Source organism: Impatiens glandulifera, chromosome 2 (assembly GCF_907164915.1).
Source record: "Impatiens glandulifera chromosome 2, dImpGla2.1, whole genome shotgun sequence".
In the NCBI taxonomy this organism is placed as follows: Eukaryota; Viridiplantae; Streptophyta; class Magnoliopsida; order Ericales; family Balsaminaceae; genus Impatiens; species Impatiens glandulifera.
In genome coordinates, this window is record NC_061863.1 from 24094739 (window position 1) to 24122174 (window position 27436).

The following is a 27436-nucleotide window of genomic DNA, read 5'->3' on the forward strand; positions in this document are numbered from 1 at the left end:
ATATACCAACCTCTCATTTGTCATATCTTTTTGTTCACATTAATTGAACTATATGCATGGATGAATAAGTTATCTTTCTCTTCTTCATAGGCAAACTACCCTTTTTTTTATTATTAGTATAAATTTTAGTTTTCTCCATATATATATATTTTTTTAAGGAATATCGGGTTTAGGTTGAACTAAAATTAGAATTTTAATTTGAGAGATAAATAATTATATTGTTTACTTTTTTTGTATTAGTAAGATTGCTCGATTTGAATATTAAAATTTTTAGTTGATCGTAAAGGTCTATTTAAGTTGGTCATTTCTTGTTATAGTTTTTGGTTTATTTGTTGTACTTTCTAGATTTTCAGATATGTTATATTGAATATATGATATCTTATTTTATTTTTTTTTATTTTTGGAGCCATTATTTGTTGTTTTTATAAATATATGAATTAATTAAAATTATTATTATTTTTTCAAATAATTTGTTTTGAATTGAGGGTCTAATATGATATAAACTAAATGTATATGATTTTGTAAGTTTTAATTTAACCAAAAATAAATAAATTCTCAAATATAATAATTGAATTCTATTATTTCTACTAGAATATCTAGTGTATATCTAAACATTTCGAAATTAAACATTTCATAAAACTAACTTGTTTGGTTTGGTGTGAACTATTTGAGAATATTTCAACTCACATATAACCAATTAAATATCAATTTATTATTAGTAAAAACATCAAATTTATCATAATAAATGTTGTAACTCTATTCATTATAAAAGGAAACACTATTATGAGTGTTTGAATGGCAGAAATTAAAATTAGAATTGAGACTAGAATTTAATTTTAATTTTAAAAAAATCACATTAAATTCTAATTCAATTCTTATATTTAAAAATTATAATGAACATAATTTAAATTAATATTATTTATTATATTAAAATATCAAGGAAAAAAGACTTGTTTTTTTATAAGAAATTAATTCTTATTTAATCAATTGAGAGTTATATATAAGAAATTAGTTAGTAAATAATACTGAGTAAATCCTATAAAATTAATACAAACAATTGATGATTTACTTACTTATTAAATTGTAGGGACAATTTATAAAATTTATCAAATATTTTAAGGCGTAGTTGAAATTATCTTTAGTAAGAAATATGTTTTATATAAAAAAGTGATAGATTTGAATTATTTGACTACAATTGCTAAAATAAATATAATTAGTATTAAAATATTATTAAAAATAAAATAATAATAATAATTTAGTATTTTGATTGGTAATTTAAATTATAAAATATTATTATTGATAATTTACTTAAAAATAATATAAATTAAACAAGCTCTTGAACTATTTTAGAATCATGTTTTGGCAACATGACAAAAAAATAATACATTCGAAAAAAAAAATGATTAGTCTAATTTTTTATAAAAAAAATTATCAACTTTTATAATAACTTCATTCAAATAGATGAAATATTATTATATTTAAAAAAATATATATAATAAAAAAGGAAGGTTGTAAAGTGTAAAATACTCTTACTTATTCGACTTCGATGACACTATTTTTTTTTTATCCAATTTTTTATAATATTGGTATAGCTAAAGTAATATTTTTAAAGTTATAATTTTCATTTTATTAAGAAGATCAAATTTTAAAATATATTTAAATGTTTTTACATAAATATATACTATCTATATGACTTTGAATACGAAAAAGCGAGAATTTATTTAATTTGATAAACTTATATATTCAAAATAATTTAGAATGAAAAATAACAAATTTACAAGATATAAATGAATTGTATCAAAAATAATTTTTCTATGTAAAATGAAATATGTGAATAATTATCATCAATATATACAGTTATAATATCCATGTTTAATTTAATATATGGATTATGACGATCAATCTACACAATTTCATAAAAAGACGTATGAATATAAAGAGAATAGAAAATGAATCATAATAATAAAATGGGTAACTAAATTGGGACTTTGAGAATGATATTGAAGTAAAATAAACTAATGAAATATCTCATTTTGGAATGATTTACATCTAAGTTGTGGATATATAATATATTAACAATTCTAATCGATTAATTGACAATTTATCTACCAACAAAAACATATTAGTTTATAGATGTTAATTGTAAAATATTGTGTCTTAATTATATAAAAAAATTAAATTAAAGAGAATTAGTACGATACTTTACCGTTCCTTAAACTCAAAACACTTTTAAATGAGACATTTTAGTTTTTAACTGACTTTTATTAATTATATATTTTAAAACAATTGCTTAGAGCAATAAATTTAAGATAAATATTTATTTAATTCATTAATTATTATTATACTATTATTTTTTATTATTTATTTAATTCATTAATTATTATTATATAGGGTCTTACCTAGCTTTACCTTTTAATATTTTTCATATTCATAACTTTAATTTTTATTTTATTTTATTTTAGAGTTTGTTTTGAGTGGAATAAACTAATTGTTTTAGAAATTATTTATGTGCCTTGATCTATTTTAGTGAGTATCTTAATCTTATTTTATAAATTAAAATTTTTATATTAGAGTTTTACTTAAAAACCTTTATAATTAAATCAATAATCATATATCATACATAAATTATTCTTATGACTTGTGATCATCTTATTTTTTAATTGTATAAATTAAAATTTTCAGATTTTTACTTTAAAAACCTTATGATATAATATAATAAAATATAATATAATATATTTATTTTTGTCTTTATTCCTCTTAATAATATTTTTACAAATAGAGGTGCAACCTGGCAGCATGGCATCTTTCTTCTCCATCTCTCTCTTTTTCTTTTCTTTTCATCCTTTACATTCATTTTCCCCTCTCAACATTTTCATCCAAATCTCTTCTCCAAAACCTGTTCATTCTCATCCAAAACCTTCCTCCCATGAATCAAAATATCCAAATCACTTTCCTACTTTCACCTTAACTAAACAAAAAATCTCGAATCCATTGTTTCTTCCATGATGAAAACATCCCAAAAAGAAGATTCCGGTTCACCGGTTCGAACCGCTCCTAAATTCATCATGCTCTGGATCATCTTCTTCATCTCCATAACTTACCTTATTTACACTCTCAAACTCATCTCATCTTCCACCTCTAATCCCTGCAAATACGATCTCCTCTTCAACCATAATCGTCTCTCTCTCCATTTATCTTCACAACCCATCAAAAATCAAACAACCCAGATCCATAATCCGTCTTTAACGGTCCAGATCGGCAACCAAAACACTAAGATTAGACACATTGTGTTCGGAATCGCCGCGTCGGCGAAATTATGGGAACAACGAAAGGAATACATTAAATTATGGTTCAAACGAAAGTCAGGTATGAAAGGAACGGTTTGGTTAGATAAACCGGTGAAAACCCAAGCTGGAGATAATCTCCTCCCACCTGTGAGAATCTCCCGTGACACTTCGAGATTTCCGTACAGAAACAAACAGGGTCATCGGTCGGCGATTCGGATATCCAGGATCGTGTCGGAAACTCTCCGGCTCGGCGTTGATAAAGATGTGAGGTGGGTTGTGATGGGGGATGATGATACTGTATTTGTGACGGAAAATTTGTTAAGGGTTTTGTCAAAATACGATCATAATCAGTTTTACTATATCGGAAGTTCGTCGGAGAGCCATTTACAGAATATGTATTTCTCATATGGGATGGCGTACGGCGGCGGTGGATTTGCGATTAGTTATCCATTAGCGAAAGCTTTGGAGAAGATGCAAGATCGGTGTATAAAGAGGTATCCGAGTCTTTACGGGTCAGATGATCGGATGCACGCTTGTATGGCTGAACTCGGAGTCCCACTCACTAAAGAACTAGGTTTTCACCAGGTAATTTTTTTTTTTTTTTTTTGAACCCATTAATAAAAATTAAATATCTTTAATAAAAAAGAGAAGACAAACTAAGTTAAAATTTTGTTATGTGACTTATTTTAATAAATTGTAATGTCTTAGGGAAGAACAAAAGTTCAAATAACTCTCACAAAAAAAGAATCTTGTTTAAAGAGTGAAGATTTAGGTTTTGAATCTGGTTTTAAGAACATCTTGATTTTATATTTACTTTTTTTTATTATTTGCATGTAATTTTTTTAATGTCATGACATGATGACATGTTGTAGTCATGACACTTAATTTTCTATTTTTTATTATATAAAATTCTAAAATTATATATATTATTGAGATTATTTACTAAAATAAATTATTAATTTAAAATTTTTAAATCAATCATGTTTATTAAAATAAATTGTAACTTAATCAAAAAAAAATTGTTAAAAAATAACTTTTTTTTTCATTTTTCACCTAAAAATATTTAATCTAATTTAATCACATTTTTTATATTAAATAAAAACAAAATCATACTCATTCTATTTTTTATTTTAGAATAGTTTAAGAAACACAAAAACGTTACAAAAATAAATTAATATAATAAAAAGTAACAAAGTGTGTGATTTTGTCCATTTTCAAAGTGATTTTGTGATGGTGACAAAATATTACAAAAATTCTTAGTTTGTTAACATGTTAAAATATTTGATATCAAAATAATTTACTCATTTGAACTAATTTTTTTTTATTAAATAATTTTTCTAAGAAGAAAATTTGTTGTGAAATAAACCCAGATTAAGGAAATAGTAAGTTTATTTAAAAGAAATTTAAGAACTAAATATTGCAAGAAATTGTTTAGAGAAATTAGAGTTGAAATTAAAATTCTAATAGTATACTCACCACTATTAGAAAAGATAATATTTGAATTATATCTAATTCTAATTGCACTTTAACTTATTTCATCTAGTTCAAATCACACTAAAAATATATTAAATTCACTAAATTTCTCCATTAGATTTATTCAATTGCCTCAAAAACATTTGTCATACCATTTGTCACCTTTATCATACCATTTGTCACTTCTATATTATAGTGTCATATATTTGAATTACTGAAATTTTGTTGTTTTTGACAAATGACAATATTGCAGTATGATGTATATGGTGACTTATTCGGGCTTCTAGCTGCACATCCATTAACCCCTCTTGTATCATTGCATCACCTTGATGTGGTAGAGCCTATCTTCCCAAACATGACTCGACTAGAGGCTCTAAACCACCTTCAACTTCCAATGAACCTAGATTCAGCAGGTCTAATGCAACAATCAATTTGTTATGACACCGAAAGAAAATGGACCATAACTGTTTCATGGGGCTTCGCGGTTCAAGTTATCCGTGGACTCTTACCTCCAAGGGAAGTTGAGATGCCTTCTAGAACATTTTTGAACTGGTATAAGAGAGCTGACTTTAAGGCTTACTCTTTGAACACTAGACCGGTTAGTAGAAATCCATGTCAGAAAGCCTTTGTTTTTTACTTATCGAAGGCTAGATTGGATTCTTGGACGAATCAGACGGTTAGTTCGTATAGGAAGGATCATCGATTTCCTCATCCTTTGTGTAAATGGAGGATGGAACATCCGGATAAACTTGAAGTGGTTGAGGTTTATAAGAAAAAGGATCCAGAGCTATGGAATAGGGTAAGGAAGTGTGGCCAAATTGGTATGTTTTTTTTCAAGTTTTTTTTAGTTCTAATGTGTGTTTGTAATGTTATATGGCAGTCTCCGAGGAGAAATTGCTGCAGGATATTGGATTCGGGGAGGAAAAACTTGGCGGTTGATGTACATGTGTGTCGAGAAGGGGAGATTAGTGAGTTATAGTCAAAATGTAAAGACGGTTTTATATACTTTACCGTCAATTTTCGTCGATAGATCCTTCTCTATTTTATTTTATTTTTGATCAAATCCTTTTCTATTTAACTTTTCTATTTTTTTTTATGTGTTTCTCTTTATTATACAAATTATAAGTTCTTACTTGTTTTGTCATGTCTATCTATTGGATAGATTTGTATATAAATGATATATAGTCTATAGGCTTATAAAGTTACTTATGCAAAGAAACAAATACGACTATACCCTTAATCTTAATTAATTTGTTTTGCACAATTTCAATTTTCTTTTCTTTTTTTTAAATGGTCATTTTAAGCATTAGAATGACAAAAACATAATTTATCTTTTTTTTCAAAAATCACAACCAAAATTTGTAGTTTACATGTCCAGCACGCACACTTTTCGAACTGAAAAAAATTATTTAATTTTTTATTTTATTAATGATAGTCATTTAAAATAATTAATATATATACTTATTTAATGCTATTATTATTTTTTTCATTTTCATTACAAAAAAAAACTTTATTTTTTAATATTTAATACGACCGTGACAAGTTTATATTATTTTTGAAAAAATTAGTGATTATATGTTTATTTGTTTCGATATTTAATATTTTAAAATTATTGTTATTGAATATTATTTTTGTTTGGTATTTCATATTCTGATCATTTATAATTATAAATATATGAATTATTTTATTTTACTGTTTATAATTTAAATTTATTTTTTGAGTTTTCGGGTCACTAAGGAGAAACTTGGTTCTCAATTGGAACAGAATAGTTATATATAAGATTTTCAACTCTCCGTTAGAGATCGGAGTAGAAATAGTAATATGATTCTCTAAACTCAGTGTGCATTCGAATGAAATCTCCAACTTCAAAAAGGAGTTACGTAAAATTGCATTAATCCGACCCACAAAGAACCATCTTCAATCAACCATAAAATACATTTTCTATAGGCTAGTTTTATTTTTAAAAAATTACAACAAATAGAAAGAAAAGAATCATTTGAAAAGAAAAAAAAATAATTGTATAAAAAAGGTTATCTATAACACAATTAAAACATTTGATAACTTAAACATTTTTCACTAAATAATATTCATTCTGCAAACAAAATATATTCACTTTGAAAATTGTAATTATAATAATGACAAAATGACAATTTTCAAAGGATGCATCCGGCTCTGTAATTGTTGACTGTTAATAAGAAAAAGATTATATTATAGTAGACAATAACAAAATTTAAGTTGACAACTATTAGATCGGTTTAATTTGTTTTTACCCTTGAAAAATTAATGCCAGTAAGCAATGGTTCACCATATCAATATATAACTCACTCAGTTCAACAAATAATTATCGAACTATCATCTTTTTATCTAAAAAGTCATTTAACACATTTTTAAATAAATTATTTTTTCAAGATCTAAAATTATATTGTTTTAAAATGTTCAAAATTAAGATTACTAATCTTGGCCTATATTTCAACTTTTAGACGTTTTAATATCTGTTTTAACTTAAGATATTTAAAAAAAAAAATTATAACATTTATAATCAATGTGATATGAAAAAAGATTTGAAAAATCGAAAAGAGATCAATTTTATATTTATTTTTATCAATTTTATATTTATTTTTCATAAAACTTCGAAACGACATAATTTTATGTACAATTTACCGAGTTAAATATATTTGTATTTTAAATTAAATACTTTTTTGAGATATTTGTTCCAAACTGTCCAATAGACCGACAAAACAACAATTCAAAACTCAATCCCAAAGTAAAAATAACCCCAAATTTAAGATTCAAATAACGATCAAAATTAACTATGACATCTTATTTCTTTTCAACTATCTAATAACTCAATACATGAACCAAAATAATAAAATACTTTTATCCTTTCAACCAATTAAAAACTTAAATAATTTATTTTTTCATCAAACAAATCATTTTCCAAAAAACTCAATAAAATCTGAAATAACCCAACATCAAACAAGCTGAAAGAAGACCAACACAATAACTTCATTTTAGTGCTTTCAGTAAGAATCACAGTCCAACTCTATCAGGGTTACAATGTTCATTATGTTAAACTACATTAGCATAATAGCTCACAAATTCTATTCCACTTACAATAAACTTTGTGCAAAAAATAAAATAAAATAAAAAGTAATTGATGCGTCGTGTCTGTTTCACATAGAATCTTGAAAGAACTACAAGAAATTTGGCCTATAATAAATACAACATAATAATGAGGGTGAACTTTGTAATTGTAGAGAAGTAACAAAGAAGAGCACTTGAACAAAAAGCAATCAGAACATTATAAGAAAAAAATATTTGTATTGTTTCTATGAGGTTTGAAAGATCATTTTTTGATGAGTAAATGGTACTTCTTCCTGCTATAGAGTTTCGAATAGAGAACTGACCATTTTTTTCTCATATGAAGAAGATTCATATGTATGCATATGATGTATCACATGTCCAGATGATGTATAATTTTACAACAGCTGGAAGGCACCTAATTCTTGGTCGTGCATTTTAAGCACGACTTTCCTACTGCCAACCCATTCCAGTCTGTAGGAGAGGTCGAGATTGAGGATCAAGTGTTTCAACTGATCCGTATCGCACAAACCCCCTTTAATCTCCTGCCACCACACAAACGAGGAGAGAAAAGGTTTAATTGTTGTACATAAGTATGAATCAAAGACTTGTTGCAACAACTATTATTAGAGGATCATATTCTCAAATGGAAGCTTAAAGTTTCAACAACACATTTTAATTTTTTGTCCTCTGCAAAGTTGCAATATTTTGGACCATAAAAACAAATCTGCAATATTTTATGCTCTCCACCTTCCAATTACATATTGGTCTATTTGGAAACTAATATTTTGTCACAATTAGGATCCCATTGAAAATTTGTCAAAGTGATTTTTATTTATTTATTTTTATTTGGTATAAGATTGTTTTCTGATATAGTATAATATTTTGTTTGATTTGGTATAAAAATTATAATCCAAATGATTATAATACATGAGGTAGAGTTAGAGCTAATTGAATAAAGAAGAATTGAAGACGACGCGGTTTTGAATAAGGTTGTTAGTGGTAGATTGGTATAAATAGAAGAAGACTCCTTAGAATTCAATATGCCGATTCCCTCCTTTTTGTTCTCTTACTTCTCACCTAATCGTTATTCTTTTTTCTCATCTCAAATTGTATTCACCCTGGAGTTAGGATTTTCTCTTCTCTTCTCAACTAATTTGATTTCTATGAATAATAAAGTTCTTTTCTCATCTAGTTCTAGTTTGCCACCTATAACTGGTATAAGAGCATGATTATGTGGATGTTGAATGTTCTCAGTCAAAAGTACAACTCTATTTTGAAGTCAATCGGAAGTCGCAAATTCCGATGAGAACAACTCAAGTTGATTCGCGACTGAAATCAAAGAAACAGACTTTAGCGACAGAAAGTTAATTTTGGAGGAAGAAGAATCGCAGCTGTGAAGAAGAGGAACTACTGACTAGTATTGGCTCGAATGCAAGCACCAGAAAAGCATTTTTGAAGGAAGCAGAGGAATAGTGGATCGGATCGCAGATCACAGTGATACTCACATCACATAGAAGACGGATTGCAGATCGATTTGCATCAATCTCTGAGCTGGAAACTCACGACTACTGCGAGAACAATTGGGAACGATTAGCGCCGATTTATGAGAAGATTACAGTCGGGTTAAAGGATTCTGACTACAAATCCATAGCTTCAGACAAATGTGTTAATATTTCTGTAAGTGTTTGTCAACGGTCAGCAAGAGTATATCCATCACAACTCAGAAACCAGAATCTGCAAACTCTTTGCTCTAGGTCACCGTTGCAGGTCCTCATTTTGTGGCCAATTGGGGCACTTTCTGTGGTCCGAGGAACCACCCGATGTTGAATATTGTGTTCAAAAGCTTTATGGTGCTCAACACCAAGAAAGAGTGAAAAAAGATATTTGTGGTTTGAAGAACCTCCGAATGGTGTGAGAAGTATATTTCGCTTTGCACTTGTTACATGCTTGAGACGATTCTTATGGTTTGAGGAACCTCCCAATTGTGCGAGTATCATTCTGTATTTCAAATACACCTCCCCTCAAAGACAAAAGATGATTTGAAGAAGTGAGTAGTGATATATGAGGTAGGGTTAGGGCTAAATGAATAAAGAAGACGACAAGATAGGATGTCTAGCACTTATGAAGAGGGTTGTTAGTGGTAGATTAGTATAAATAGAGGAAGACTAGTTGTGATTCTATTTCCCTCTTTTTTGTTCTCTCACTTCATCTAATGGATATTCTCCATTCTCATCCCAAATTGTATGCTCATCCTAGAGTTAGGGTTTTCTCACATCTAATCTGATTTCTATGTACAATCAAGTTCTTTTCTCATCTAATTCTAGTATGACTCTTATCAGAGTGTTAATTTTTGTTAAAATATAATACAGATTTTTCTCATCGATGATGATCAAGATGAAAAATCATGATATCAAATAGGCTCATTATTTCTAAAATAATAGAAAACAACAAAGATAATGAACCAAGAAAGCATGCTAAATGAAACATAATTGTAATTTCACAAAGAAAGTTACCTTCGGTGAAGCTTGTCCATCACGTGGCATCACACTGGCCATAATGCTCGTTCTGGTTGCTGCTTTAGGAGAAAATCCCTCCCAAGGGGGAACGAAAATCATTTTGGTGCACTGAACTGGAACAAAATTTCTACTCAGTTTCTCCCACCAAATAGATCCTAGTGACCACCATCTAATCATTAAGCCGTGCTCGGAGAAAGCAACTAGTCCCTGCAAATCGAAATGTTAAAAACATTAAAGGCTATATTTTGGATAGTGTATAATTGAAATTAGAATTGGAATTGAATTATAAATTAATTCTTATATTAGGAGAAATCTTAGAATTGTCATTTTGGAGTGAAAATGTGTAACAAGTTGGAATTTAGAGATGGAGACAAGAAGATCTAGAATGACGAATGACCAAGAGAAAAAAAATAGGGAACAGACTTTTAGACCATTCATATCATAAACTATTGCATCTATCCGCTTATATATAAGACCTGACCTAACAAATAGCCAGGTCACTAACAATTAACCAGAAAGGAATCTAATAAAAACGCTGTAGGCGCTAATTGATTATTGTTATTGTCTGTAATTCAATTATTGTTTCATTGTCAAATCTAGAAATTGTCTAGATCTGATCTTAAACTTTTGTATTTTTTTCCCTTTTTTGGGTTTTTTTAATGAAATGGCACTAAGCTGTTTTCCCAAAAAAAAAAAAAAAGGGTAGTTATGCTTTAGTCACAAGAGATATCATCTCCAAACCCAATATTAGAATAACCTATACATCTACTGACAGAATGATGGAATTTTTTCTTTAAAAAATCATATACATTCAATTCCATTTTGTTATGTTAAGTCATCAAACAAACAAAGAACTTGGAATTGAACCCCCAATTTCTATACCTCCTTGACCAAACATAGCCTAAAAGTACATATTTTAGGCCTATAACAACATTGCGACATACTCAATCTCGTGCCAAATAAAGCTCTCATACATGTTAATATCATCTGTGTAACAGATTTTCAAATATAAATTGAAACCCGCAATATATATCATGGAGAATAAATGTCCTCCTAACTTCACCTCCTACCAACTAGGACTGACTTGAAAAAGAAGAAGAAAGACTCTTAATGACAAAAGGTACCTCTCCATCAGGTGAAAAGCTTAATGCTGAAATTGCCGAGACTGCAGACATATCTTGAGCTCCTCCAAGCAAAGATGGAAATCCTGGTGGAGCACTTGCATCCAATATTTTTACTTTTGACACACTGCAGGAAATAGTATAATGCATGACTTGAAGGATATGAGAAGAAAAAATGCATTAAGTTCTTCATATGTGCATTTCTATTTTGGGGGCCATAGTTCAAGAAACCGGGAATCTGTAAACCTGAAGAGGCCTCCAAAACTAGTTTGTTGAGTTCGATCCACAAAAAAGGGAGAGAATTCTAAGGAAATTTGCAAGTTAGTGATTTCAAGTTTTAAAAGATGTTTAATCACAATGCCCTATTTGAAAGAACTTATAATTTTTGTTGTATCTGGATCCAAATGAGGAATAACCAATAAATTGTTTAATCTGTCTTACTAGAGTTTGTTTGATTTAGTTTTTGTTAATCAAATATTCCAACTTTTAAAATAAATATATTGCCTAATGAAAAAGTGGATTATTCTGGCTCTATTTGGGTTAAATGACTAAAATATTCTTTGTATTTAATATTTTAAAAAATTATAAAAAATAAAGTAAGAGTTTTTTAATATTTTAGTTGATGATTTGAATGATGAAGTGATTGATGATGAGATAATGAGTTAGAATTAAACAAGGCAGTAATCTCATCCAGATACGTTTTTGGATCCAGGTGTATCCAAATGGACATCACAAAGAAAAAAAAAACAGAAATGTTCTTCAGTTGAATTACATGCCTTTATCTTATATGGCAAGCAGATGCAAAAAATAATCTGGTACCATGTAGCATCAGAATTCAGAGGCACTACATCATATTAACTCCAGTTGTAATCATAAATTAAAAAAAAATACCTTTGCATGTCATATATTCGAATAGTAGCATTATTGATCTCCCCAAAGGCATCCCCAACAGCAAGTCGAGTTGACGACTCATTTAAAACCACCATGGGAAACGCACTGACTATTTCTTTCAGTGCTACTTTTGAACTCTGAAAGCATATTCGACGCATGACAGAGTTGCTGGGATCCATGGTATGTAAAATGAAACTAACAGCCTGCATGTTCATCCAAACATTGGAACTATTATTTTAGAGAAAATTGAAAAGTGGAAATGAATTTTAAAGCTAAAGGAGAGAAGTAAAAGTATCTCTAACTAGTATCTACATGGATGTGATTAAGCCCATTTGGAAAAGTTGATACTAAGGTAGAGCTGAGCTGATGACCCAATTTAAAAACCTAGATACAAAATTTCTGCATCCAGAAACGTATCTGGATGAGAGTAAGTTTATGTTTGACAAACTCACCATGTAATAGTAATACTTGACATTCATTCAATATTAATTGTTTTAACCCTTCTAAACTAGCAGGAAACTCTATATAGCTTGATTCGAAAACCAATAAACATACCTTGTCTAGATATTGTGTTAAGCTTCTTGGAGAATTATGTATAACCCTAATGAGAGTCATGAGAGAAATTGCGTGAACAGGGGAATCAGATGCAGTGGACCAAATTTGGCTTTCAATTACATTCAGAAATCCCGGCACATCCGCTAATGCTAAACTTGGTAGAAGAAACTCAACCAAGGTCTCGCGGATGCTAAGAGATGCAACTGGATTTGGTGCTGATACATTGGCTGGAACACCACTTACACACTCTATTTGGAAGAATATATCCCCAATCAAACGATGTATTTCCGAACTAATGCATGCCTTCCACGTGCTCTCCATTCCTTCTCCCAACAACTCTGCAGCAGCAGAGCTATATTTGTCGTTCATGGCCATGACCAGCTTCATTAATGGATGAATAACCAGTGAAGCAAGACTTGGTTTGACAAGGCTAGGATACCATATGGCAAGAGCAGCAGCAACAATTATGTGAGCTGTCATTGCATCTTGACTGGTTCCTCCAACACAAAATATCCAGTCTTGTGCTTCAAATGATTCTAACCATGTAACTATTTCAGATTCCTCTGTCATAGATTTCTTTTGCTCAATGCTGTCGAATAATGATCCGTTTTTTATTGCTTCTTCTGTCTCCACACTCTCATGTTCCATTACACCATCGTTCAAAGGTTGTTCATGAGCATTAAGTTTACAACTTCTCAGAGGAGGTGGAATCGCTTTTGAAGCTGCACAATGGAACAGGGTGCGTGCTGCCATTCTTGTATGTTCACTTTTGTCTTGCCAAAAACTTACCAGCAGCTGCAGCATAGAGAAAACAAAATTACAATAGACACATCAAATTATCAGATTTTAGCTATCAGATGCCCATAGGAAAATTGAAGTTAATAAGACTTTCAAAGATTAAAAATCTAGAATTGGCTTTTTTTTGTTACAATCACTTTTGTCTCAATTTTCTTCTTTCTCGCCTCAAGGTGAATCTCATTCTAAATCTATATTATTAGTTGAATTAGTTAGATCTAATTCACCTGCAAAATCTAGAAGGCTCAAGAGGGATGTCAAATGTATGACATTATGTGGGGTGTCATGCTAATTCTCCTTATTTAAAAAAAAAAAAAGAAGCTAAATTTGGGTTGAATCAGAAGTAAATCTCCAACTGTTGCATCCGAAGCCAACAAACATCGGCCACAAATCCAAGGTGGGAGCAATAGATTGGTATGCCAGTCCTTGGAGTAGAAATCAATCTGGATTGTGTTTAAGCATGTCTTTGGTTCCTCCTCAACAACAATAAGTAACATAAACGGCATATATGATAAGCCTATTTGTGATGAGGATACTTTTGATCGTTTGCCAAGAGTGAAGAAAACATCTTGGTTTATGCTTGACAATAATTTTGTTAAGGCATTTCTTCCCACCAAAATCACATCAATACACTACCACTTCTCTGCCAATTAGCCAGATAAGGAGGAAAGAAGTCCAATTTGGAAAATGTAAATGATTGTAAATAAAGTTAAAAAATGACCAAATTAGACCAGTTCTATAAATCCGATCCCTTAATTGGAACATATCTGAGTACAAGCTAATTAGAACTAATCTGAGTACAACCCTTCAGTTTTTTACAAAAGTTCAATGTCCAAACTAGGGATTCGACAAATAAAAACTTCATAAAATATCAATAGACTCAAGTATGTCATATCCAATTCTCTATGTTTTTTCCTTTTAATAGCAGCATGAATCTCCTCTAAAGATTATGGACCATCCCCAAAACAGTCTGGCAACCTGACGTACTTATGCTTACCAACTTTATAGAGTCATCTAGAATATAAACTACTCCTAAGATAAATATCAGATCATCATCTGAATAGAAAACATGAAATACAGGGATCAAAGACATTTCTAAAATGCTTCGTGCTTATTGTGTCAGGATGCATTGCTATACTGAACTAAAATATTTTATTCTCCATTAACTAGGTATTCTTCCATGTTTCAGGTCATTTTTCATTAAAGATACACGAAAGCTTATGGAGTTGCATTTCTTCTATTAAATTCAGCATATGCAAAGCATGAATGAGAAATCATAAGGAACCCAACAATATGTTAAATAATAGTTGACATGACTAAACTCAGCAAGTCAGCCTCATAATAGCAGAAGAACCAAATACTGATTATAATTACCTGGAGTAAAGGTGGTTTTATATCCGTAAATTTCTCCATGAGATTCCGAGTATAAAATGCAGCCAGAGCACTGAAAAAAAGAAAATACAAAACAAACCAGATAAACATTCATTTGGTGAATCGTGGAACCCTTCTGAACAGGGGAAAATGTAGATTCAGAGAAATTGTCCGCTCTAGTGCTGCTGCTTGGACATTCTCACCATGACAACAATTAAACTTACAAACCTATTGATGAAAACACTGATACATATTCATAAAACCTCCATTTATTTGTCTTGTGGATTTTTTTTTTTTTTAAAAGTGAGACTCTTTTTCATAGATCCAAGAAGCTTGCAAAAACATTTGGTTTTATAAAAATAGTATTTATATTTGATTTTGAATTTCTAATATGAATTGAAGCTTGTTTCATAGGTTTGGATTCAAGCTCCAACTCCTATGTTGCATGGATACGGATACGGATATCGTATCAAATACGATACGGATACGGCGATACGGCAAATTTTGAAAATATAGGATACGATACGTTTATGATACGCATATTATTAAAAATTATTAAAATATATATATATAATAATAATTAAAAATAATAAAATATATTAAGAGTTAGTTAATAACTTGATGTGAACCTTAAGTTTATCTTCTTTATCTAAGAAGCACATCAGAAAGACAAAGTAAGACGAGGGAGGCTTCTTCAAGAGGAGGAAATGTTAGTTTATGGTAAGTTTTATTTAAAACATTCAAGTCCTCCTAAAATTTTACTTTTTAAAAATTACCCAAAACGTATCCAAAAACATATCCAAGCCGTATCCAAACCGTATCGGATTGGTCAACTCCATAAAAAGTCAACGATACTTCTTTTGTCGTATCCGATACCCGTTTTGGCGTATCCGATACTCCAAAAAAAAAATTTGGAATATCCGTGCTACATAGTCCACCTCTAGCTACAAAATATTTTTCGATGTCAAATCTTATTTCTATCAATTTACCTATCATAGAAAAAGCTTAAAGAAGAACAAAGCCAAAGAAAAGTCCATATATATTTTTATCAAGCAAATCAAGATGCATCTTAAAAGTTACCAATGTCCACATGTAAAATGAATTAATTATAAGACTCGTCACTTTTTTTATTAATCTAAGACTGTCACCGCTAACATGATATAATTAAATTTTCATGGGGCACAGTTCTGATACCTGCTGGCAACTGAAAAGGAATGAGACAAGCTAACCATATGTTGTGCAAGGGAAACCATGGTCAGTGACCTCATCGCTGAAAATTCTGATGACGATCTCAAAAGCTGAAATTTTACCTTTCAATAATTTAGGCTACAATGACATTAAATAAACATATTACAATATCCGGCAAAGTCATAAACGCACCTCAACAGTAGCATTTGAATTGGGAAATGTCACAGTCAAAGATCCTCTGTCTCCTGGCAAGGCAGCAGCTAAAAGAAAGTCTGGTTTCTTAAGCTTCATATCAGAAACTAGCAACTCATCAAGCTCCTCATCAACATCCCAGAAGTGCAAGAAAGACATAGTAAACTGAAGCAAATATTCAAGCGACGGAATATGAGAATCAGAACAATCATCTTTGAACCTCTCTACATGGGCTTCATGTGTACTTGGCATTCCAATAATCTCTTCCTTCATACCAACTACATTACGATTATTATCATCAATACTTGGGTGTTTTCCAGTTTTCTGCTCTTTAACATGGGCATTCTCGTGACCTTTGTCCTTAAAGATACCATCTCTTTTGCAAGAAGACATTAGTGCTTCAAGGTCAAAGCTCAGAGCTGCAATTCCAGGAAATGGGGTTGAACTCTTAATAGGAAGCTTGTTCCTTTGGGGGCTTAACTGTGACAAGTCTCCTTTACCATGTTTTTTGTTATCACTGGACTTGGGGATACTTTCTCTGCCTGAAAATGTACCTAATGGATAAGCCCCCTTACCAACATCCTTAACATGAGATTGTGGAAAATGTGGATCTTCAAATATGTGAAGAAATGAGGAAGCTGAAGTATTTCCATTCAAATAGCCATCAGTTAGGCAAATATTATTGATTCCCTTACCAAAGTGATCAAACATTGAATGAGATGATGTTCCTCGAAGAACCCGCTCACAAGCACCTGTCTTTATGTCCCAAATGTATAGAACATCATGGGCATCAGATGCTCCAGAATGGTACTGGCAAAGGCATGCCAAATATCCTCGTTGCCCGTCCCACAAAATTTTTGCAGGGTAGTAGGGATGTCCAGGAAACATTCTCTCTACCCTCAGGGTCTCAAGGGAAACAAGAGCAATGCACATATCATCCCCAATGGAGAGAAAACAATCACTCCATGGATGGTCAGTTTGAAATGGAGCAAGGATTATCTGGCGAACCGGAGAGACATGATGGTGCAGAACCATGATAGGATTGCCAGAATCAAGGTCCCATATACGAACAGTACAGTCCAAGCTCCCGGACAACAAAACCCTGGAAAAACTCCATCCCCTGGCAGTACCAAACATAACATGCATAGCCAGACATAGTACAGCATCAGTATGCCCCAAAAGGTATTGCTTAGAAGCATTTGAATCCACCTTATCCTCACATGTACTGTTTTTACAATGGTATTCTGGGCTCCCAATAAAGGTATCTAAGTGAACCAATTCAATATCTCCATTGCTAAGTCCATATAAAATAGCAGATGGAATATAACCCTCAGAAATGACCATAGAAGAAGACACATGATATCTTTTGCGTGAAAACAAAATATCTCTGTTGCCTTTGATGTTATCATCTGCGTCGTTGAGTATTAGATCTTGCTGGGTAGATAACAGAGTCTTCCCAACTCTAACTTCGGATCCAGAATCATGACACTCAACTTTTCCAGGGTTCAAATTTGGAATACATTCAACAAATGATCTCGACTGCCCAATCAGTATACTCTCTACAAACAAATGTTCACTATGATCGTATCTTCGAGGCACCAACCAGGCTGTGATGTGAGGTTTGGAAACTGAGGAACATTCAGCATAAGAAATTGATTCAATGCGAAGAAGAAACTGATTCAATTGAGAAAAACAAATAGATACTCTTGCATCACGTGGGTAAGAAGTGGCAGGAATAAGTGATATAAGTTTAAACTTGAACACACTATCTGAATATGTTATACGATAGACATTTGCAAAGCCTCTGTCATTCCAAACAACAAATTCATGTGTGGATGCGTTCTGTGAATCAATAGAATTCAGACTCTCCTTCATTTGATTTTGCTCAAGAAACATGCAACCCGCAATATGAACCTGAGTGGGACCATCTTCAAGACAAAGTTGATTGTCAGCGAAAGAAATTTCTCCTATTGTAATCTCACCGGTCAACAACTTAAATGTGCAGTGAGCCCTATAGACAAGAGCAATAATTTGACCCTGGGCAGCAAATGCTAGAACCTGCACTCTTTCACTCAAACTCTCAACAGAATGGGTGAGTTCTAAGGTAGAACCCTTTTGCATGCTGGTCTCATTCTCCCCCTCTCTGGAATCCTTTTCCACTGTGAAACATTGTAATTTCCCTAGTAAATCAACCATGACCACCAATTGACTGTCAGTATCCTCTAAAGGAGGAATAACATCCATGAATCTTAATGACCCAATTGATAAATTCCCATGAAATACAGTTTGAACAATGGTAAGAGTATATGAATCAACTATAATAACAGCACATTTCCCAGATTTTCCACATTGTGAATCTTTATCCATACAAACATCTGCCCGAGAAGAATTATCATGTAACTGGTTGTCAAACGAACTAAAGGTGTCAACAAAACAACAAGCAATGCAAATGTATCTCGAACTTTCTGGTAATACTCGTATCATTGAGGGCTTTCCAACCCACGGTGGCATTTTCCTTCTGCGCCTACAAAGTCCACTGCTTCTGCTCCAAACACATAATACGCCGTCAATGCACGCACTTATAAGTGCACCGTAATCAGTTGAGTTAGAATTCATTGGGTCATTACTTGTACTCTCTACATTTCCAGCTCCGGAATTTATCATAGGGAAACAGATTGCAAGATCAGCGATCGGGGCAGCATGTCCACACAACATAGCAACCGGTATAATCTCCTAACATATTGATGCTCCATTAGAATCCAGCATAAACTTACAAAACTATGTTCTCAGACATAAATATGAGCCTAAATCATTTATTTGATTGGTAACATGATATTGAAGTCCTAACTCAACAAATTCAGTAACAAAAACTGTCACTATTTATTCAACTCATTCATGCATGAAGGATAGTAAACTATTATCAGATTCATCACCACCTGTTCTCAATAATTTATGCAAGGACATCAAACTGCAAATGCAAGCTCTCTCTCTAATTTTAACGATATTTAAGAAAAAGATATTGACTGATCGGTCGGAAAAGAGAAACCCAGTATGAATATTCATACCTGTTTGGAATCAGTGCCGGAAACGGTCCACCAGATGATGGAGCCATCGGGTCCTCCGGTGTAGAGAGTCGGCGGTCGACTAAGAGTGGCGACAGCAGTTACTTTGTGCGGTAGAAAAGAACCGCACCATATAGCAGCTATAGATCGGCACCTCATGTGGTAGAATGTACAGTAGATCCTGGGAATGCTACGGTAGATAAGAGAAAGTGGCGAGGTTCAATAAATTGGTGACCCACCAATCGCCTCCGGCGGAGGACCGGGAGATGGTTGTTACCCGGGCTTTGCCTGAAACGACGACGGAACAAACTTTCCATGTCGATTGATCGGACGATAGCCAAGCACTTAATCTGCGATCGAACTTTTAATAATTATGCTCTCAAATTTACATAAAGTGTTCATATTTTTCCCTCAAACTAAGGGGTTGTTTAGATGGAGCTAATTTTTTTTATTTTTTTTTTAGAATGTTGGGTTTCGTTTCTCATCTGGAATGCGACTAATTCCCGCAGGTTAAGCACATAACTCGTAAATACACTTAATTAATTAATCAGATAATCGAAACTTCACACCTAACGGACTCGAAACTAGGAAAACCACCTCTTTTTACCATTAGAATAGAAAGAGAAATTATGTTAAGTTATTTTTATTTTATAGTCAGAATCATTTAGTTATCTCTTACAAATCTCTAGTAATCCCAATTAATATCCCAACCTCACCAAATAATAATAATAATAATAATAATAAAGAAAGTGGAGGTAAGTTCGGGCAAAAAATTCTAAAAGAGGAATATTATAAAGATTGTTTAGTATATTGTTTTTTTTTTTTTATAATTTTTAGATTATTTAAACAAATTTGATTAATATTAGTATTGTGGTATTCGACAAAATGACCCTGTGGGTAAATGAGTTGGTGACCAGCGTATAATTTTAAATGCATTGGTGATAACTTCATTTTTTTTTAATGAAATTGTCCCTGTCGTAAGACGCAACCGAATGCCACGTGAAAAGTTCATAAATCGCGAGACGCAAATTTTTATTTTTTTTGAAAAGTCCACAATCGCGAGATGCATTCGAGAAATGACTTTTCACAGGCATTTTGTTGCGTCTCGCAACGGGGACAATTTCTTCCAAAAAAAATTTAAATAATCACTAATACAATATAATTTATGCAAATTTGAAGTAGTTATTAGGATTATCTGGTCAAATTTCCCAGTTTATGAAGTAATGTTAATTTTGAAAGTCATGGAGAGTAAAAAAAAATGGAAACAAAGATTCTCAAATTTTAAGTTAATAATTAGATAGAGAGAATTGTAAATTTTATAGTGGTATTACTTAGTATTGTAGAAAAATTAAAGGACCTAGTTTAGAACGTGCCATATAATCTTTAAACTAAAATATATTAGTTCATCAAAAAAAATCATTTCATTTTGTTACAAAAGATTGATTCTACAAAATTTAGTTTTCTAGAGATGTCTTCATAGAAAGGGATCTTATACCTTATATGAGTTTTTGGATAAACATGACTAATAATAATAATAATTAAATTACTCGTAATTATTTAGAATGTCATTTCGCTACTTTTACATGAAGTAATGAATGATTTATTTTTCTCCTTAATTAATACGAATTTAACCTAAATTTTGAGTTAGTTAAAAATAACTATCAATATAATAAGAAAATGTAGTATCCTTATCTTTTATTGCTTGACTTTTGAATTTAGAAAATTTGAATGTTTGGTTGAGTTTTTGGTATACAAAAATCTCATGAAAAGCATTTTGAAAAGAATTGTGATCTACATTTTTTTTTAAATATTGTCACTTCTGTTTAAATTTTAATTGAACAAACAACATGAATAAAAAAAAAGTGTTGGGTGTTAAATCCAAAATATCTACCCTCTCTGTATTACCCAACTCAAATCTTGTGTTGTGATGCCATATGAATGAAAGAATAATTGTAACGAGTTGTAATATTTGTTTCAAAAGTTAATAGAAAGATTAGTTCATTTATAAAATATATTTAAATAATAATCATTATATTTTAAAAAATCCAATCACATATTTGTTTTTGGCTAGGAAACCACACTAAAATAAGTAATCTTTTCAACCCAAACCTGATTTTTTTAAGTTATAGAATTTAGTTTTAATAAAAAATCATTGATTATAAAATATATTTAAATAATAATTTATGTAGTTTTTACAGACTCTCATTAATACAGGAATTAGCAACTCAAGTTTTTGTTAAGAAAAAATAAAATTACATTTTTTTGCAAATAAAACTTGTAGTGGACAAAAATTTATGAATATTTTAAATCAAATGAATTTAAGATAAATAAAGGAAAGAATAAAATTGTCAAACATATAATATAAAAGTTGATAAAAATATTACTATTTTTAAACCATATAAAATTATATAATTACTTTTCACACTAAATATTAAAATAAATTATTTTTTTTATATATATATATATATTGAATTATTTTTTACTAATTGAAATGATTAATTTATAGGTTCAACCATTCAATACTCTCATATTGAATATTAAAAAAAATGTTCACTTAAATGTATGTGTTCGTACAACTAATTCACTCAAATAAAAGGTTATTTAAATATAATTACTATCCAAACAAAATTAATAATTGACTCATTCAACTTCTTTTTATAAACCATAATTATTTTTTATTTTTTAATTTATATATTTATTAATTAAATATTAATATATTTTTTCCATTTTTTTTATTAATAAATGAATTCTTTATTTTTATCTTTTTTATACAAATTTTATTATTCTACGTAAATATTTATTATTGATTATTTTAATTTTATTATATATATATATATATATGAACATTTATCATTAATTATTTTAACTTTATATTTCATTCTTTTTTTTATATTATTTTTCTTATATTAATATTGATTATTGAATATAACAATGACTTATCTTTTTAATAATAAAAATCTTTCAACACAAAAATAAATTAATTAATAATCAGGATAATAATAACAACTCATTTATCAAATATAAAAAAATAATAATCAAATATTAGACAAAACAATATTATTACTACTAATATAAGTTATGAATAAAAAATTATTAATTATATTTTTTTTTCATACTAAATTAAATAAGAAAGAAACCCTTCAAAAAAAAACATTAATGTAAAACATAAAATTTATAAATAAGTTGTTAATTTTTAATAAAAATGAGAATTATGAAAAATAATAAAAAATTTATAAATAAAATAAATTACCTAGTTTAATTAATAAAAAAGAATAAGAGAGAAAATATATTAATATTTAATTAATAAAAATATATAAATTAAAAATTAATTATGGTTATTAAAAAAAGACTAAATAAGTCAATTTTTGATAGTATGTAAGTTTAAATGACATTTTATTAGTATATACGTCTAATTAAACTAATTTTACAAGTTTATACGTGTAAGTAATCTTTTTTCCTTTAAAGTATTACGTTTAGAAAAATAAAAGTTATGATGTACAAAAATTCATAAAATTATTACTTTTTATTTATTTTTATTTTTTAAACTTAACAATACAAAATAATTGCAATATAAGATCTAAAATATCTCCATAATTTATATTTTTGAGAGCTAAAAAAATAATGTAATTTGAGAAGATTTTGAAAATCACAAAAAGAGGAAACTGATATTTTATGATTCTGTTCTATGTAAGTGGGAAGAGTTTAGAAAAAAAAAAAAATATTGTTAACTGTTAATTTTATTTATTGATAAATTATTTAGAAAAAATAAAAAATTACATTAGAGTAAGAAGATCAATGTTATATATTTGAAAAAAAACTTAAAAGGACTAAATTTATAATAAATCGGTTCATATGACACAATTTAAAATTTGAACTTTAATTTATAAAATTTGTCAAATTTGAGTCTCAAATAGTAATTGTAATTGAGTATTTAATTAAATTGTTTTTTATTATATGAAATTCAAATTATCAAAATTTTATTCATTCTATATTTTTTAGAAATGGACAAAATCGTTCATTTTTTTTTATTATTTTAATTAATTTATCACGTCTCTAAACGAAATAGACACGTTTTGAGTGCATTTTCATACAAACATTTTGAGTACATTTTTTCAAATTGACTATTTATTGTCAAAGTTAGTTTTGATTAGTAAATAATGTTTGATTTGATAAAATAAAAAAAATAAAAAATTATATTTATTTTTCAAAAAAATTGTAACCACATAGCACATGATTTATCAATTTAAATGTATTTATGTCTTAAATTAATTTTTTTTTTCAATATTTTTAAAATTTGTAATTGGGACCAGCCTATGGTTTATCTTACACTTCTTCCATGAAATATCTTGAAGGAATTTCATTTGTTTACTACATTGTGAAACCATTTTTTTCTTCTTCCCCCACCATGAAAAAGAATTCGGTATAATAAACGGTCAAACAAACAACGACAAGATACTCCAAAGTTAATCTAGCGGTAGGATTCCCTGAGATTCTGAACAAAATCTTTACTTGTTCATCACTTTTCTGATGCCTAAATTGAGACCTCTAGAGATTTCCACCATTCTTGATTGATACCCATGTTGAGCTTTTCTTCTAACTCTCTCTCTACACACCCAAACCCGGTTCCCTCAATCCCTCCGGCTAGGGTTTCCAACTTCTCTGTCTCCTTCCCCACACAACAACGTCGTCTTCTGGAAGCTTCCAAGAGGGTATGCACTGTTTCTCTTCTCTTCTCTTCACTTGAGAATTTATATTACACTTTCCAATCAGAGATTCACACTCTATTACTTCGTGTCTTCTCTGTTCTGCAGAATTGGAAAATTTCATGCTTTAGACGAGAAGAATTTACCCCTCAGAATAACAAATTAGAGGGTGCTGACGATATTCTAGCAGAAGACCCTGTTAACGTGGAATTAGTTGAAACTAAAGGACCCAGGAGGCATTGGGTTTCGAGTATAGAAGAGGTAAGTTCTTTCTGCACTCTCTTGAATTGGTAGACAGCAAATGCATCTGTTCTTCAACATATATAGAAGTTATTGTAGATTGGAGAATTGGGGAGATTCTGTATCCCTTACTTGCTTAAAACTGTTGTTGCCTGGTTGTGCTTCATACAAAAGAGGGGGACAATGCAATTGAATGATTGATCATAATCTTCTGCAATGAGTCCTCTTTGTAGACAAATTATTGTAAGTTTAACAGACAAACATCGTGTAGGATACCAATTTGTGGAGTTGGATTGATATCTATACCAACCTCATTTGGAAACACTTATGATTTTCGCTTGTGCATCCGGATCTAGAACAAAACAACCAATAAATTTCTGAATTTGTCTGTCACTAAGTTTAGTCTTCAAACAAAATGTTCCAGTCTAGAGATCTAGGATTTGTAGAAGAATTGTAGGTGAGACAGAGAATGATACTACCCTCATGCTATTTACTAATATATTCTACTACTACCATTACAACAAAATTATTTAATTGGAGTTTGTTGTATGGGTATGGAATAGATTTATATGGAGAGTGATGTTATCCCCATTCTTATTACTCTTTGGTGCGAGAAGTTAAATAAGTTCTTGATATGAATAGGTCCATGTATATATGATTATGTTCATTAAACTACTTGGGGTCATGAGATAGAAAAATGTTCATGTTTAACAACATGATTGTTGCATCTCGGTTTTATGTTTCTGGTGGAATCTAGATAGCTTTTGTATAATTAGTCTTTTGTCCGTTGGGTTTTGTATCATCTTAGGCAGCAAGGGCTGTGTTTGAAGCAATTGGGGAAAGATGGACTGTGCCATGGACAGCAGAAACTATACTGCAGGTAACTAATCATATAGTAAATGCACTTAAAGGTTATTGATCAAAGGGTTGAGCTTTGCAAAGTAACGACAGTGATCAATTTCACATATGACTAAGGAAAGAAGAAACGTTTAACTGACTTCTTGAGAATCAACAAACAGAAGATTAAACTTCCCTCTCGCTTATTCTTCAAAATGTTTTGAGGGATTATAATGCATTGAACTATTTATAATAGGTACGAGAAATATTCTACCAGAATTTAGTTGTTTCAACTCTAGTTTTCTTTGAAATTCAGGTCTAAACTTTCTTTGGCAAGGACAATAATCTATGATGCTGCTTCTCTACTAAAAATTATTTATGCATGCTAATTGGAGTTAGTAGCAATTAATGGCAAAAAGTTGTTTGTGATTCAAATTTTACATGCTTTCAAACAGATTAAATGACTATCTGTCATTTTTGTAACAGTCTCATTGAAAAATTGCCAAAGTTCAAATTAAAAAGTGATTTTTTTTTTTTATCTCATTGGGTAGCAGATTGTATTATGAATCATAATTCAATTGTATTATAAATTTTTGCTTCATTTGGTGTAAAGATTATTCTCTAGATCATTATCCATTCTATTGTGTGGTTTTTGGCTTTGTTTAGTCTAAAGATTATTTTCTGAAATGACCCAAATTAATTTTTAAATCATGACAAACATAACAAAAATAGATTTTTTCAGATCAGAATTCGGATTATAAAATGTGACAAGAAAAATGGGCATTCACATTGTGTCATTGATTGTGATTGTTCTTGATACAAATCTCTCAATTACTAATTCTTCATACTTTTAATTGTTTAATATGTTAGTAATGGCCTTGGATTATGTGTCTTCAATTTTTGTTCTCTATAGGTTACCTTTCTCTGGATGGCCTCTTTCTGGTTTGTCGGGTCATGGATGATTCCAGTTGCCGCCCACATATCAGGCTTCAGCAAAGACAGTCTTACATTCAGAGGACAAGCCTTTTACAGCCTTCTTACAGACATAGCCGAAGGACTAGCCGGAATAATGATTCTTCGTAACTGCTTGTCCCGTTTCCGTCCCCTCCCATCCGGTTGGTTTACATTCAGCTTAAAGGGAAACTGGCTATTTGACGTTTTCCTCGGTTGCCTCATGTTTCCTTTGGTCAACCGTCTCTCCCAGTTCAACCTCGACCTCTTGCCTATACTGCCTGCCACCCAAGTCAGTCTATCAAACGTAGAGCAGTCAATTATGGCTCGAGATCCCATTGCGATGGTGTTATACGCTCTCGTGGTCTCGGTTTGCGCTCCTGTTTGGGAAGAAATGATTTTTCGAGGCTTCCTTTTACCTTCTTTGACAAAATACATGCCAGTTTGGTGCTCCATAGTTTTGAGCTCGGTGGCGTTTGCTTTGGCGCACTTTAATGTACAAAGGATGTTACCTCTGATTTTCCTTGGGATGGTTATGGGCATGGTTTTCGCAAGGTCCAGGAATCTGTTGGCTTCTATTCTTCTGCATAGTCTTTGGAATGGGTTTGTTTTTCTGGATTTGATGAAATAATAGGATTCTTGTTACATTCTTTCTCTAACTTGCTTCTTGAACCAACATATATTAGCCATAGGCATTATGGGCTCATTAATTGTGTATATATACATATGGGGTGTTTCTAGAAGAGAAGTAACTAACTTATTCAATGTTCCTTTGATGAATTATCCCCCCATAAATGGGAAAATTGCGGTCTTATTCTAGTCAACTAACCTAGTTCAGTACTTATGTTTAGTTTGATTCAATTAACTCAAGTACTCAACCCAATTTATTGTTTATTCAGGCTAGTTTATATGCACATCACTACACTGCATTTGGTAGCGATAATTTATTAATAATGTAATGGATGTGAACATTAAGTAGATTGGAGATTTTACTATAATTTTATTATTGAAAACAAAAATTTATAAAATATTCCTAATATTTTTGAGGAATTGATATATTTTGAGGAAAAGGATTTTTATATATATTTTTGTTGAATTAATTTATAAATGTGATTTTTTTTAGTATTGATGGTGATTGTTAATTTATTTAGTTTGTTTGATAATTGAGGT

General features: G+C 30.4%; 3 protein-coding genes across 4 annotated transcripts; 2 read left to right on the forward strand and 1 right to left on the reverse strand.

Annotated features, from left to right (window-relative positions):
- Positions 1 to 2881: 2881 nt before the first annotated feature.
- On the forward strand, positions 2882 to 5894 carry LOC124926901. Its single transcript, XM_047467224.1, has 3 exons — positions 2882 to 3872; positions 5014 to 5559; positions 5641 to 5894. Exons 1-3 carry the CDS (start codon positions 3003 to 3005, stop codon positions 5737 to 5739), a joined length of 1515 nt encoding a protein of 504 aa, XP_047323180.1. The 5' UTR covers positions 2882 to 3002; the 3' UTR covers positions 5740 to 5894.
- Positions 5895 to 7754: 1860 nt separating this feature from the next.
- On the reverse strand, positions 7755 to 19883 carry LOC124926900. Of its 2 annotated transcripts, none has more exons than XM_047467222.1 (9): positions 19539 to 19883; positions 16474 to 19206; positions 16288 to 16391; positions 15097 to 15166; positions 12928 to 13722; positions 12373 to 12575; positions 11485 to 11608; positions 10358 to 10567; positions 7755 to 8386 (listed from the first exon to the last, which is right to left on the reverse strand). In XM_047467222.1, exons 1-9 carry the CDS (start codon positions 19692 to 19694, stop codon positions 8240 to 8242), a joined length of 4542 nt encoding a protein of 1513 aa, XP_047323178.1. In that variant the 5' UTR covers positions 19695 to 19883; the 3' UTR covers positions 7755 to 8239. The 2 variants fall into 2 exon arrangements, with proteins under 2 accessions (XP_047323178.1, XP_047323179.1); XM_047467223.1 differs by lacking the exon at positions 19539 to 19883 and having other exon boundaries at positions 16474 to 19015; positions 19101 to 19208.
- Positions 19884 to 23911: 4028 nt separating this feature from the next.
- Positions 23912 to 27085, forward strand: LOC124927210. The gene is made up of 4 exons (XM_047467581.1): positions 23912 to 24244; positions 24347 to 24499; positions 25287 to 25358; positions 26229 to 27085. The coding sequence occupies exons 1-4, from the start codon at positions 24113 to 24115 to the stop codon at positions 26895 to 26897; spliced, it is 1026 nt and encodes a 341-aa protein (XP_047323537.1). The 5' UTR covers positions 23912 to 24112; the 3' UTR covers positions 26898 to 27085.
- Positions 27086 to 27436: the final 351 nt, after the last annotated feature.